Source organism: Genypterus blacodes, unplaced genomic scaffold, assembly GCF_046128005.1.
Source record: "Genypterus blacodes isolate CSIRO-AG114 ecotype Tasmania unplaced genomic scaffold, CSIRO-AGI_Gbla_v1 ptg000055l_1, whole genome shotgun sequence".
Lineage (NCBI taxonomy): Eukaryota > Metazoa > Chordata > Actinopteri > Ophidiiformes > Ophidiidae > Genypterus > Genypterus blacodes.
The window spans coordinates 6,425,815-6,440,437 of record NW_027466867.1 but is presented as its reverse complement, the minus strand read 5'-3'; the positions used below and the strand labels follow the sequence as shown (position 1 = coordinate 6,440,437).

At 42.9% G+C, this 14,623-nt stretch overlaps 2 protein-coding genes across 2 annotated transcripts; one reads left to right on the top strand and one right to left on the bottom strand.

The window, feature by feature from the left end:
• Window positions 1-164: 164 nt before the first annotated feature.
• mrpl43 (mitochondrial ribosomal protein L43) lies at window positions 165-1,990 on the bottom strand. Its single transcript, XM_076151673.1, has 3 exons — window positions 1,720-1,990; window positions 1,024-1,130; window positions 165-692 (listed from the first exon to the last, which is right to left on the bottom strand). The coding sequence occupies exons 1-3, from the start codon at window positions 1,848-1,850 to the stop codon at window positions 475-477; spliced, it is 456 nt and encodes a 151-aa protein (XP_076007788.1). The 5' UTR covers window positions 1,851-1,990; the 3' UTR covers window positions 165-474.
• A 237-nt stretch (window positions 1,991-2,227) lies between these two features.
• On the top strand, window positions 2,228-6,354 carry twnk (twinkle mtDNA helicase). Its single transcript, XM_076151430.1, has 7 exons — window positions 2,228-2,275; window positions 2,652-3,285; window positions 3,371-4,073; window positions 4,563-4,803; window positions 4,928-5,035; window positions 5,169-5,310; window positions 5,444-6,354. The coding sequence occupies exons 2-7, from the start codon at window positions 2,677-2,679 to the stop codon at window positions 5,771-5,773; spliced, it is 2,133 nt and encodes a 710-aa protein (XP_076007545.1). The 5' UTR covers window positions 2,228-2,275; window positions 2,652-2,676; the 3' UTR covers window positions 5,774-6,354.
• Window positions 6,355-14,623: the final 8,269 nt, after the last annotated feature.

Below are 14,623 nucleotides of genomic sequence, written 5' to 3'. Positions count from 1 at the left end.
GTCAGTTTTGCTCTGGTGTTCCTCGACTGACAAGCTTCCACATTCATGCTCCACTCCAAAGAGAATCTAAATTTAGACACAGAAATCAGCTTTTCACCATTTTATTCATGTTCTTCTCTATTACCTTGAGATTATAAATGGTTATGGGCTTTTTGGGTACGCCAGCTGACAGGCCGCTGTCAGGTGTAATCGTGAGAGTCTATTCAAATGTGGCATGCTGAGCTGGGATAGTGTGCATTGTCCTGCACGGCTCAGTGGAACCAGACAAGTGGCTTTGGCGAACAGAAGGGGTGTGGTGATGAAAGACAATTCAGTCACAAAACCGCCAGAGGAATACTTTGGAAATGTGCTGGAAATGCGGAAAAAAATGCTTCCAACTGTTGTTACATTTGGTTAACAAAGCCTTCGAAAATTACAAATGCCTTACAGGAATAACAGAAATTAAGCCCCGGGAAGCTATTTGATGTATTTTGCCTATTCAGTTTGTTGTTGGGGGGGCCTGATGGGGCCTATGGACGGGGGCCGGTTGGTGAAGGGGTGCCACAGGCCCTGGATGCTGGGGCTGTCCGTGTGGAAGGGTTTGCGGATGCGGATGATGTCCAGGCCGGACTGATTGGTGAGCTGGGTCAAAAGCTCCGAAATCTGCTTCGATGATTTGCTCGTGACGATTTCTTCCCTCACTTTGCCGTTTACTGCAAACAAACAAAAAGCCGAAACAAACTGTGAAGCGGATTCAAAGAGGACGGATACAAACTTGTGTCACACGATGAAGAAGAACAAACAATTTCCATTAGGATTATTTGACCAAGTCATGTGAAAGCCCCAGTGGCATTTAACTTCCACTTAAAATCAACAGAAGCCGTTGCAAAACCAGTGTCACAGTGACCCCTACCGGTATATTGCGGTTACTACAATACAAAACATGATTTACCAAAGTCTTCACCAATTGATACGCTAAAATTCAAACATTTAAACTGAGTAAATGCACTTGAACAGTAAGTAAATTCTGAACTGAACACTTACAGTATTCTGCCACTACTTTGGGGGTCCTGCAGGGGCGAGGAGTCACATACACGACGGTCCCGGGGTTCTTCTTGGCATAATCCACCACGCCCTCTTCAATAAAATCCCTGGGGATGAAGAAGATGATGGTGGTGACGTACTGTTTTGGTGAAGATGTTTGAGTTTGGCGTTTGCTCCTTTTGACTCCTCACACGTTCTAATATCACACAGATTCCCAATATTTAGTTAGTTTTTAGCGGAAGTAAGAAGAATTAGTTTGCTTTTTGGGGAGGCAGACTTTAATTTTTCTGATTAATTGTCTCACAATTGACTTGAACACATTATTGACATTTTTATTTAACTTTAAAAACGAAAGTGTTCATTTCCCAAATAACAAAAAGTAAATATGTCTTAAGGTCGTTTTTAATTTTATTATTTTGTCAATATATAGGAAATCCCTCGAATTGACAAAAAAAAAGCTGTATTTGTAGTTGACAAATACTAATATTGTTGTTATTAAAAGACAACATATGAGCCAAATTGCTACCTTGTGATAAATACTAAACACAGAAATGTAACATGTCACTGCTAACAGATGAATGACAGCAAAACAAAGCCCAAGAACCCGAGAAGTGGAGGAAATGTGCCGATATGAAAGGGTCAATAGAGCAGATTTGTAATGTTTAATGCTTCTAGATATTAAATTAAACGTCTTACCTCACTCCTAACGAGCCCGGTGCCTTTTTGGAGAAGATGAAGGAGATGCGCTTTAGCTGACAGACGTAGCGACCAACGCCGTTTTGGAGAACACTCTGAAGGAAGCGACTGGCGGTGCCTCTGGATGTCATTGTTAACGCCCGGCAATCCTTAACGTGCAAGTGAATATGTATTTAATCAATACAGCCGTGGAAAAAACAAAACACAACTACAGGTAGTAAAAGGCAACGGCATTCACAGAGGACAACATGACGGGCATGTAGCTCATATGGTCCGTGAAATAATACATTCCGGAATGAAACACGTTATTTGATATGGAAAGACAAAATAATACTTTTTTCTACTTCCACCTTTGTTATACCTCCACAAGCGAAATAAAAAAAATCCCATGGAATTTATCATGGCGTTACATATTTATCTTTTTTAAAGAAAAAACACAGATAGATATAGATGTTTTCAATACTGTGGCGCTGATGTAGTTTCCACACGGACTTATTTTATATAGGCACCAAAAGCCCGGGCTGTGCTAGCATGGAGGAGGCGAAAGGCAAAGCGAGTAAGATGCAAACAAACTTAAAATAATGTCCGTAGACAGATTCAGGCTGATGTTTATGTGTAGTCTACTTCACATGTCTTTCCTGTCTAACTCGGTCACATAAAAGTGCAGCGATGACGTGATCCGTCTTAGTTATAGCACGAACGATTAATAAACTTGACATTTGATACAGGTTCCCTGCTAATCTTGTCCAGGACAAGTTCGAGTGCAACATTCAAAACAGCGACTAGCTCCTCCATGTCGAGCACATGTGCAATTGATGTAGACTGAGTAAAGACAATAACGATTACGTCAGTTGTTTAATACTTTTATAACTAACTCAGCCAGGGGTGTTAACTGTGTTACATCGATGCTGATATTCTCATGTTTGTTGCAGGTTTAGTGTCTTAATCTGATCACTAATGTGGAGGAGGTTGCTGCTGAAGGGCACCACCTGTCCCCTGCAGGTGGCTGCCAGAGGCCCTTCATGGACGCTCCACCTAAGACCTTTCACCCAAAGGCTCCTCCACAGGCCTGCTGGGGCTCCTCGCTGCCTACAGAGACAGGGGACGGGCTTTTGGACACAAAGTGGGACCAGGACGTATAAAGATGCTGCCAGGTCCACTGTAGAGTTCCCTACGAGTCCCATAACAGTCACAGACATCAAGCAGTATCTGCGCTCTAAAGATGTCCCCTTCCTCGACGGCTACAGCTGCCTGCACGCTCCGAGCATCTTCAGGAAAGACAGAGACAACTTCTCCATGTTCATTGACAAAATTACGGGACAGTTCCTCTGCAAAGAGACGCTGGTAGAGGGGAGCTGGGAGGACATTCAGGACTGCCTGGAGGTGATGCAGAGGGAGGAGCAGGATTTCATCAGCCCCCATGTGCTGCTGGGATATCCAGAGAGCATAGAGGAGCAGGAGGAGATGGAGAGGGAGCTGAGGGAGGTGCAGAGGATCTGGTCCAGCTCTGTGCCCCTCACTGATCTCCCTGACGACGAGGCTCAGCTGATTAAAGCCATGTTCCAGGTATAACAACATTAATGTTTATTTTAATATTGTTTTGTCTCTGAAATTTCATATGAAATGTCAACGACTTCATTTGTTTTGTCAGATCTCAAAAGTCTCTAATGGAACCCTGAAGAAGTTTGGAGTGAGGGTCTTCAGGCCGACCAAGAGTCTGGTCTTTCCCTGGTTCAGCGGGCCTGACTCCACCTTGAAGGGGGTCAAGCTCCTCTCCGCTCAGAGCACAAACACAGACACAGTCACCTACAATGAAGCGACGGTTCCCAAGAGCGGCTCCTACTACAACCTGTTCGGTCTCCCCCTGGTGGGTCGCCTGGACTCCCATGTGGTTCTGACCGGACACGAGTTGGACACCCTGGCTGTGAGTCAGGCCACGGGCCTCCCGAGCGTCGCTCTCCCTCGCGGTGTCAGCTGCCTCCCTCCGATCCTGCTGCCCTACTTGGAGCAGTTCAAGAAGGTGACCCTGTGGTTAGGACGGGACATGCGCTCCTGGGAGGCGTCTAAGATCTTTTCCCGTAAGCTGGGCCTGAGACGCTGCTCTCTGGTGCGGCCCGGCGAGGACCGACCGTCCGCGATGGAAGCTCTGGCCAAGGGGAAGAACTTAAACCAAATCATCAAAGCCTCCATACCAGCCAGCCATAAATCCATAGTGTCCTTCAAGCAGCTGAGAGAGGACGTGTACGGGGAGCTGGTCAACACGGAGCAGGTGGCTGGAGTGAGGTGGACCAGGTTTCCAGAGCTCAACCGCATCCTCAAAGGACACCGCAAGGGGGAACTGACCGTCTTCACAGGTAGTGAAGGACCAACCAGCATCTTGTTTTGTTTTCGACAAATAGCAGCAATGTTACTTAATCTGGCCCTTTAGTTCTAGCTCATTCAACATATATTCTTGACAATTTTATCTGATCACGTCATTTGCTTTCACTTCGAATCCTCAGAGTTTAGGAATCTGCCGCAAAGATTAAGAATTCATCAGGCTCTTGCACACACACACACACACACACACACACACACACACACACACACACACACACACACACACACACACATACACACACTGGGCTTTTTTTAACTGCCCTATAAAGGACTAGATTTGGGTCATGGAGCATCTTGATGTGTTTCAGGCTGGAATGAGTGTCACGTTATGCAGGTGCGTGGAGGTTTCGTACAGGGTGTAAACACACTTCTCCACTTGTCTGACTCTGCACCTCTATAAATAACTGACCTAATACTGATATATCTTTATACCAATAACCACTGTGTGTGTCTTTGTTCATCAGGTCCTACTGGTAGTGGCAAGACCACTTTCATCAGCGAGCTGGCCCTGGACCTTTGCACACAGGGCGTCAACACGTTGTGGGGCAGCTTTGAGATCAACAACGTGCGCCTGGCTAAGATCATGCTGACCCAGTTCTCCATGCAGCGTCTGGAGGAGAACCTGGATCAGTATGATTTCTGGGCCGACAAGTTTGAGGAGCTGCCACTCTACTTTATGACTTTCCACGGCCAGCAGAATGTCAAGTAAGAGTCGATTGATAACTTCCGAGCCAATTTACACCCCAAAAAGTCCAACTGTTGCTTATTGTCTCCAGGCGTTTTGTCCTTTTGATGGTCAGCCTGTCCCTTTCTGTTGCCTTTTCTATAGGACTGTGCTTGAAACGATGCAGCATGCTGTCTACCTCTACGATATCAACCATGTCATCATTGACAACCTGCAGTTCATGATGGGACAGGAAAGCCTCTCAGTGGACAAGTAAGAAACAATCACACAAGTAGGAATTAAGTAATACAGTCTTGTGTTTATCCTCTGTTTACACTTGATTCTTAGTAGAACAGATGGCGCTCTATGACAGGCACAGAAATACATGATCTTTTATCTGATCCAGGTTTGCTGTTCAGGACCACATTGTCGGGGCGTTCAGGAAATTTGCCACCAACAGCAGCTGCCACGTCACTCTGATCATTCACCCCAGGAAAGTGGAGGATGACCGAGAGCTGCAAACTGCATCTATCTTCGGCTCTGCTAAGGTAAAACACAGCGAGTGTTTGGGTGTATGTTTATTTTTCTGTTCAATCAAGCTTGCGGGGAGCCAGTGGCAGACATTTTCAGGTACTATAAAACCAGTGACCCTCTCCATCTTGACCTTAAACCCCTGTCCAGGCCAGCCAAGAAGCCGACAACGTCCTCATCCTGCAGGAGAAGAAGATGGTCACGTGTCCTGGCCGCCGCTCCCTGCAGGTGACCAAGAACCGCTTTGACGGAGACGTGGGCATCTTCCCACTGGACTTCATCAAGGCCTCGCTCACCTTCTCGGCTCCCATCAAGGGCAAACACAAGATCAGAAAGGTAAATAAGCTGGAAAACGAGGAGGTACAGAATGAGAAGGAAGAGGGAACTGCTAAAAAAGAGAAGCCAGAGAAAGCGGCTAAAACAAAGACTCCACGGTCTGTTAAGAAACCTGCAACACAAAATGAAAACATGAAGGAATAAGTGTCATTCAGGATTGTTGGGATAATTTTATAATTTCCACATTTCAGTCAACATTTCATCCCAAAGCTGCTGATCAAAGCCGAACATTTGGTTTACTGGTTACCACTAGACAGGTTATTGTCCCTTGGTCCAGGGTCGTCTGAATATGAAAATACAGTATATATTATAGAATATAAAAACAGATCCGTTGTCATTTCAAATAACAACACATTAAAACACTAGTCTCAAAAGTTCTTAAGTTAGAACTTATTTAATAACAGACTAAAACATGAAATGATTATCTACAATGTGAAGAGAGAGGATGCCAAGGTATTAATAGTCCAAGTTATTAAAGCTTTTCTATGCAGACTCTACTGTATATTCAGGCTGAGTTGTTTGATAAAAAATACTGTTTAAATCATTCTTCCGTTTCAAATAATACTGTGAGTTTTGTTTTGATATTACGATATGTTCAGTATTTTATGGGAAAACATTATCAGTGTTTGATATTAATGGAACTACATTAACCATAACGTGCTTTCTACTGATTTATTTTTCTGTGTGACCGCACTTGAGTTACTTTTTGCAAAGCCTCATTTTCTAAGCCATATTTTTTTAAATAAAATACTTTTTACAAGTCTTTGACTGTGTTTTCATCGGTGGCCAGTAGGGGGCGCGTGTGCATTAGAGATGACAGTTAAATAAACCTCTATGGCAACTATCACCATGGATTTGAGTGACACTGTGTTTTATGTGAGTGACAAGGAAGGGAGACACTCTTAAACACAAATGCCAAATAATGTTTGAACAAAGTAAGTGAGCATTGAGTGGTAGATGTGTGTAAATGTTGTAAAGAATAAAAAGCTCTGTCAAACAAATTTAGAGAGGATGAGCCCAAACTAACCCAGCTAGGCCTGGTAGAGAGCTAACACAGGTGCTAGCTCATTAACACTAACGACCCTCTGCAGCACAGCAAACAGAAGAGGGAGGGGCCTGACATATATGTTTGATTTAGTTTTGATTAATATTATTAGTATTTCAACATTATTGCCAGCGCCTGATGGCCGTGGGATGAGCCTATTGGAATTCTTTAGAAATAGCTTAATTACATTGAGAGAGTTGGGTGAAATAAGACAGAGAAAGGTTTATTGTTGTAATGTTTCTCTCTTTAGGCCAGGAAATGATTTGAAATGACTCTGTACATGTAACTAAAAGATGCAAGATGATGCATAGTTCCTGGAAAATGGTTGGCTTGTTATCTTTGTCCTGTCATTTTCAGGATAAACGGGTCCATTAGTAGGAATGGAGATTTGCTGCCGCTCTGATCTTTGGCCTCCTTTTTTAGTCTATCGGTCTTTAGCATTATGCAGAGTCGCGCCGTCTGATAAGAAATCGGGTCGGATTACTCATTATGTTGAGAGGTCAGTAACTATATTAGGGTTCTATTGCTTTTCGCTCACCTGCCTTAATGCTTTGCCTGTATTGACATTCAGAGCCATTTCCAGCTTCAGGTTGCATCATCCATTATTAAGAGTAAGAGTGACTTTTAATAAATGCAAAGTGTTTCACAACATCCATTCATTACATATGAATATTTCACGAGGACAATCAATTGTTTTTCTACCTCGACTGGTGCTGAGTTACATGTAGAATCAGCATTTTTCAGGAGCAAGAGAGTCTGAATTATAGGTTACTGTAAGATGTATCGATGGCCAAGGTGTTGTATTTCATCGCAGTCGTCGCTTGTCAGTGAGGCCGAATAAAGTTCTGATTTATGATGGGGAAGCAGTGCAGAGTGGGAATATGAAACTGTCTGTGTTTAACATCAACGTTTTTGCCGTGGCATCCATACTAAGTAACTCAGATATTTTAGGATTCTTTACACAAGGATTCTCACCAGATACAAGGCATGAAACGCCACATTCATCCCAAGATAGTAGTGCCTCTGTCATTTTCATTTTACTCTCCAAAATACAGTTTCTATTGTACTCACATCCACAGAGAATGGGACCTCTGTGTCTGCAACTTGACGTGTTTGCTGGCTCTGTCTTTGACCAAGCCGGCCAGGTCCTGGCACCGGCGCTCGGTCTTCACATCGTGCAGACGCCTGAGCTCCTTGTGGAGGGCTGTAAAATGTTGTTATAAGCGGTTGGAACAATGCCCAGGCAAAAACAGGAGAGTTGTGTTTGGAGGTACACAGTGAGATGCTGTTGTACTTGGCACGGGATGGAAGGCATGCGAGCGGCAGGAGGGCTGTGACGGAGAGGTTTTTTCATATGTGTGTTTTGATGAACATAAATCGTTTCAGATGAGATGACGGCGGCATGAAGATGCGGTGATTGTTTGGTTTCGTTCTATCCTTTTCCTCTCATTGCTTCATTTCTGAGCCTCTCTGTAATGCCCTGTTTTCGTGTGGATGTTTTACTGCTGTGTAAGTACACACTGCTCTCCATAATGACTACAGGCTGTGTGCTGGATGGGTCCGGGTGTCCTCTTGACTGGGTGGGTGTGGGATATGGCTGCCCAGGCCTCTGAATGGGGCTCTTTGTGTGCTGGAGCATTACTGCACCCAGATGACGGCGGCTCTGTCGCCTGCCTGCGTCTCAAAATAGGGAGAAGCAGACAAAAAAATGTCATGAATGAGTTGGACACAAATACACTGAGACACATGCATAGTCCAATGTTAACACTGTATTATCCATTAATATCAATTACTGCTTAGAAAATCTACATGAGCTCTGGGGTTTCATAGCTTTTTCCCCACAATTTAAACAGAGAAAGCAACAGGTGGCGTATGGAGATGCCCGATTTGAAAATATGTAATTAGATTGAATATCGAAATAGCTTTGTTCCGTTCTGGAGGAGTGATTGCTCTCCTTTGTTTTTGAATGATCAGAGCTTCACATGCCTATTCAAATAGCTGCCATCTGGAGAGGGGAGGAGATGAAACGAGTTGAGTTTCGCGGCTCGTAATCATGTACGAAACAAATCGGGCAGGGACCAAAAGGAATTCCACTTCATCCGAATACCACAGGATCTGAGGGAAATGAGGTCTAGAAAGGAGGATTCATTGATTTCAGCTGCTGATAAAGCCTCAATTAAAATGAATTTCAGCATCCACAAGCTTTTTCCATCTAAAATTTACAAAACATACCACTCGTGTAAGGGGATGTATTGGTCTCTGCTGATCGTGTAATGAGGAATAAACATAACAAGGTCACTATTACCTCACAGCAAGAAGGTCCAAGGTTCAAATCCCTGTGCAGGCCCCAGGTCCATGTCTGTTGAGTTTGCATATTGATTGTAATGCTTGTCGTCTGAGTACTCTGGTGTGTTAGATTAATACTAATTAATACTTGATAATACTAATAAGGCACTAGGCTGTAGACCAGGAACTTGTCCCTGTGTGACACAATAAACTAAATCTTAACTTAACCTTGATGAATACTGATACTGACAATCAACTCATACACCAGTTTTAATTTAGCCATCAGGTAAAGTCTAGAGCTTTGTTACTTTTTTTTCTGCCAAGTAAAAAGGCTTGATTTCCTCCTCCACTACAACTTACAGATAAATAAAAAGTAAAACTCCTGGCGTCTGAACTTGCGGCCCCTGCTGATGGGATGCATGGATACATGACATGCATGCACAGCTCTCTGCCCCATTAGTGACCCTTCATTAAGGCAACAATTTCACCAAATCTGGAGGTAATTTCAGAGCCTTCAATCAGAGCTAAACAGCCCAGCGGCTTTGGCACTGCAGAGGAACTCATATTTGCTGTTTTATTCTCAGCTGACCATGATTTGTAACGGTGGGTTTTGTACATAGGCTGATTGATAAGTTGCGAGCCAAGTGTGGAACGCACTCATTTAAATACAGTATGTATCTTTCAACATAACCCTCAGCTGTTGTTCCTTGTTTCATTTCTATTTCCTGAGCTTTTCCGACGCTGACATCATCATATGAACACCCATGATGTATTGTCCCATTTCCCGTGTCCCTGAGTGCATTTCTAATTAGCACGTGTGTTTAAATGTGCCACGCAGAGGACAGCGTCTGCTCACAGCTCCAAGGCCGGGCTGTCATGTGGCATTAGCAACGGGCCTTTAGCTGACCGTCCACCCCCACCGACAGAGCTGAACTGTAAACACCTGTTCTCTCTCTGTGTGCTCGGCCGGCCACGTCCTGCCTGTTGAACACCCCGGGGGCAGCCTTTGAAAAACATTCTTCACTGTGAATACTCATAGTTGACATTTGCTCAAATAAAATTGCTGCCGTGGAGCCTTGTCCATTTTGAGTTTGCTACTTTGACTTAACTAAAGGATTTAACTACTTTTTGCAGCATTGAGGAAGCAGCAGGTGGGTTGACACCGAGAGCGTTATTACACGAGTAGAGAGATGAGAGTGGTGGGGAATGGGGAGGTTGAGGGAATAGATGAGGAAACTGTTAAGTGGGGCTGTGAAAAGCTGAGTGGAGGGCCTCATACCTCTTCAGTGAGTGGTCAGAATTAGCGTCCTGCACACAGGATAAGTGAGGCTCTTGGCGGGACTCCAGCACCTCACACCAGGCTTTTCTTTTCTTTTTTTAAATTCTGATTGAGAGCGAGCAAGAGAAAGGCTTAGGGAGAAAAGCTTTGCTCAGCCAACCAAGCATATTCCACAGGCAGTCCAAAGAAAATGTCCATTCACTCTCAAAATAGCTGTCTGCACGGCCGGCATCAAACGAGGCCCCTTTGTCCCTAATCTTCTCCGAGTGTGTGCACACACTGACCGTCTGCTTCATAAAAGCCTGTGCGCCGCAATCCAGAGCCAATGGAAAGCCAGTGCATCAGTTAATTGAAGTATTATCTGCGTAAAATAGATCAGATAAGCTGATTATCAAACAGCAGAGTATCTCAAAATCAAAATACATATAAAATATACCCCAGATCATTTCCAGGCAATCAGCTTTGATATTATGCAACAAATACATGAAATGAATGCGTACTTTAAATCTGCTCTTCATTTACAAAATGAAAAGATAGAGATCAAAGTGAGTGCATAGTTCGCATCAATGTTGACACTTTAATTAGATAGCACAGGGAGTCTTTGGCTCCGGTCAACAACAGTAAAATAATTTTGGTTTGCAGGAAATAAACAGAGCCAACATGGAGCCGTGCCAGAACAAGAGTGTTTATATAAAGTGATATGTTCGGACTTGTTCCCTGCAGAACATGTGAAGCTGTTCCTGGATGGCAGTCAGAAAAAGAGAACTTGATGACAGAACAGAGCCACTTTGTCATCAAGTACAAAATGTAATAAGGCTGAATGATTTACTGAACGACTCTGCACTTAATTTAACTTTAAAACAGCTTGAACAGGCAGAAATAATGTGGTAAACAAACAAATAGCACGCAAACACATCTGAGTCTGACAGCTTGATGGCATTAACACGAAAGGCCACATGTGTACAACGTTACCCCTTGTAGATGGCAGATGGAAGTATGAGTCATAATCAACTTGTCCCCCATCAGGATAAACATAAAAACACATGCTGCAGCCTTTTGAAGGACAAACTCGTAAATGTGTGCAACTCAAAAACAACAATACTCCAGGAGATGACGCTGCAACTTCTATGCTAATACTGTTTATAGCTTCACGCCAGCTGCCGTCCTTCAAAATCCCAATTTAGGGAGAAACGCCACGATGTGCGCTCCCCTTGTGCTCCGTAATTTTTCCCGAAAGAGCTTTCGCACTTTCAAACATCGAAATGAAATAATTTAAAAGACAGTAAATTATGTTGGATAAGTGCCAAACCCCTCTGAGCGGGAGTAGCGAGCCGTCTTCATTAAACTGAGCCATCTGATCCTAATGTTCATTGTACCTTTGTGAGTTTGCGGTTTTTTTTCAGGAAGCACAGTAATTGGAAAGGCAGATCCCATAATTCCTTGTGCACCATGTGTTCCTGATCGCTTTCACAGACAAGACAAGGCAAGCGAGATCAGAGGAAAGCAACAAAATGTTTGATTCATACACACACATAATACTCCTTTATAAGCCAGACTCACGAATCCATCAATCAATAGCCTATGTTACATTTGATTTTGAAAACTTTAAATGCATGCAAGATTATTTATATCCCAGATTGTTCCATTTCCTGCAAAGATCAAATGTTTTTTCCGAAAAACAAGTAGGAAAATGGCCGACTTGGCACGAGTCAACATGATCACCAACTGCTATTAATCATCCTGTCTAGTCAAATATTTCCTAGTGTAGCTTTTGAGAAGGAAAATAAGAACCAAATTCAAAGAAAAGTAAAAATTTCAAAATGACTTGACACTCTGGAGGGTTAAACCACTTCCCCTTCTTTTTCTATCATCAGTTCCCATTCAGATTCTTTTATGCTCAGGATGTTTATGCTCTCCACTTTGTTTAAAGCGTGTTTCCTCCTAAGTCTAAGGTTTTTAAAGGCCTTTTTTTAATTATCTCCCTGGCGATCTTTCCCCTGTTTTATCTTTATCTGCAAATGTATAAAAATGCAGACAAGAAGAGAGCAGTTGCACAACTAATGGACAAGGTCGAGGGACGAAGCACGTACCGTTCACACGGCTACTTCATATGTAAGCAGAAGGAACTTGCTAGAACAAACACTAATGTAAATCAAATGCAAAATACACAAAGGGGAACATTAAGGAAGTGTAAGAATAGCGTTAATGTACACCTGGCAAAACTTCAATAAAGCTGTTTCCTTACTTCCTCTGCACATGCCTGATGTATCTGCAGTTTCACGACCAGGAAACGGACTCTCAAATTACAGAGATGTTAGAGGCCATTCCTTTGTGAAATGAGCTGCAACCTCATAGACCAATTACTTTTCACCAATGATCTCCATCTCCCATGTTTATGAAAAAAAATGAACTCATGGTGGACACAGAGGAGGTCATTATCAGTCAACACAACATAATTGCAGATGGTTTTGGGTAACGATAAACATCTCGGGCATGCACACACACGCACACACACACACACACACACACACATGCACACACACAACAGCTGAGAGCGGCCGGAGCACGATGTCTCCATGCTCAAGTGACATGGAGCAGATACTACGGTTTGATTGAGGGAGTCATTATCTAACAGACACACTGCATTCAACCCACACACAATTATCAATTACTGTAACAACCCTTCCGGAATTCTCTAGTGGCCACATAAGTATGGGACAATTTTCCCCCCATTCTCATCAGGCCCTGATTTGCTCGCCAGATTTGCAGAGCATCTCAATGGTAAATCCAATTTTCTCACAAATCGGCTTCAGCTCTTTGAAAATAAAGGAAGGTTAGGAAAAGGTACGCATGAAGTGATCAAGCAAAGTGAAGCAGGTGTGTGTGTCTGTGTCTATTGGGACTATTTTAGCTTGTTTACTCATTCAGTCACGTGTTCGGTAAGTTTTCAGTTCATGCTGCATATGAAAGCACCTTCTTTTGTAACACGCTTCAAATGCATATAGGGTTAAATCTAAAAATGACTATGAAATTCAAGAGAGAGACAAGAGGAGGAGGGACTGTAGCCATCATTATGCTTCTTAATCTAATTTTCTTGCCTATGTGAGATGACATTGACAGCAGAGAATGAACTTGACTCGCGTTGGGACTATGTATAGCCTTGCTTTACTCCACTGGTGCAGAAAGGCTTGTCTGAGAGGGTTGGGGTTAGTCAGGTATGACCTGGTTTTACATATTTAGAATACAGAGCAGAGAACCGGTTGTACTGGAACAGGCTTGGAATCTAGGATACTTTATCACCATCACAAACAATTGCAGGACTCTGTAATCCCTTTACAACTCAACCGTTTCTTTTTATGCAACCTCACTGCACAGGGGGGGGGGGGGTAATGTTCCTGGAGGGAGTTTAATGTCTACTCTGCCCATTTCAGCAGTGACTTTATAGTGAACTTTGGAAGGCCAATGGCACAGTAACTCCTCCATATTCCTGCAGGGTGTTTCTCTCTTTCTTGGATCATATTTGTAGTGTTTTGTAGTTTTTTAGTTGAAGTTATCACACCATCTTTTTTCTATTTACTGATATGATAATGCGATACATTGTCTATGTTGAGAGAAAAGGTGGACCAGGAGGATTTTGATCTTAATCTGAACATAATCTTTAAAAAAATCTGCAAGAATTTATACAAGGTACTTTAGAAGTACTGTACAAAGGTTTATATTTTCTCTATGAAAACAATACAACACACACGCACGCACACATACAGTGAGTGAGTGAATGAGAGAGAGAGAGAGAGAGAGAGAGAGAGAGAGAGAGAGAGAGAGAGAGAGAGAGAGAGAGAGAGAGAGAGAGAGAGAGAGAGAGAGAGAGACTGTATTTTTGAGTCAAGTTGAGGGTGGAACAAAACCGGAAACGCAGCAACTGGACATTCACAATAACAGCATTTTGCAAAACAATAATATGCGCAATAGATAATGAATACTCTAGTAGCCTTTACTTCCTTGGGTGACGAGTTTTATGAGTGAGTCTTTCTTTGTGGATTTAGTTTGAAGCTCCCTGATCTATTATGATGACTATTCAAAGTAATCATAATGAATGCAGATGTTGAGTCATGTGCGTGGAGTGCACTGGGTTCCAACGAGCCAGATTAAGAACAACTGTCTGCCATATATACATATAAACAAACATACAGTCCATATCAGTGGCCTATACATGTGAAATCTGTAAAACTGCAAAATTAAGGAAAATTGGGCGATTTAAATCTAAATGAATTCATCTTCATTCAGTTTTTCAAAAATGAATAATACTCCATTAATGAGAAAAAGCTGGAATAGCAAAGCGGAAGTAGTCACTATAAATATGGCTAGCTTGACTCTGGTCTGTAAA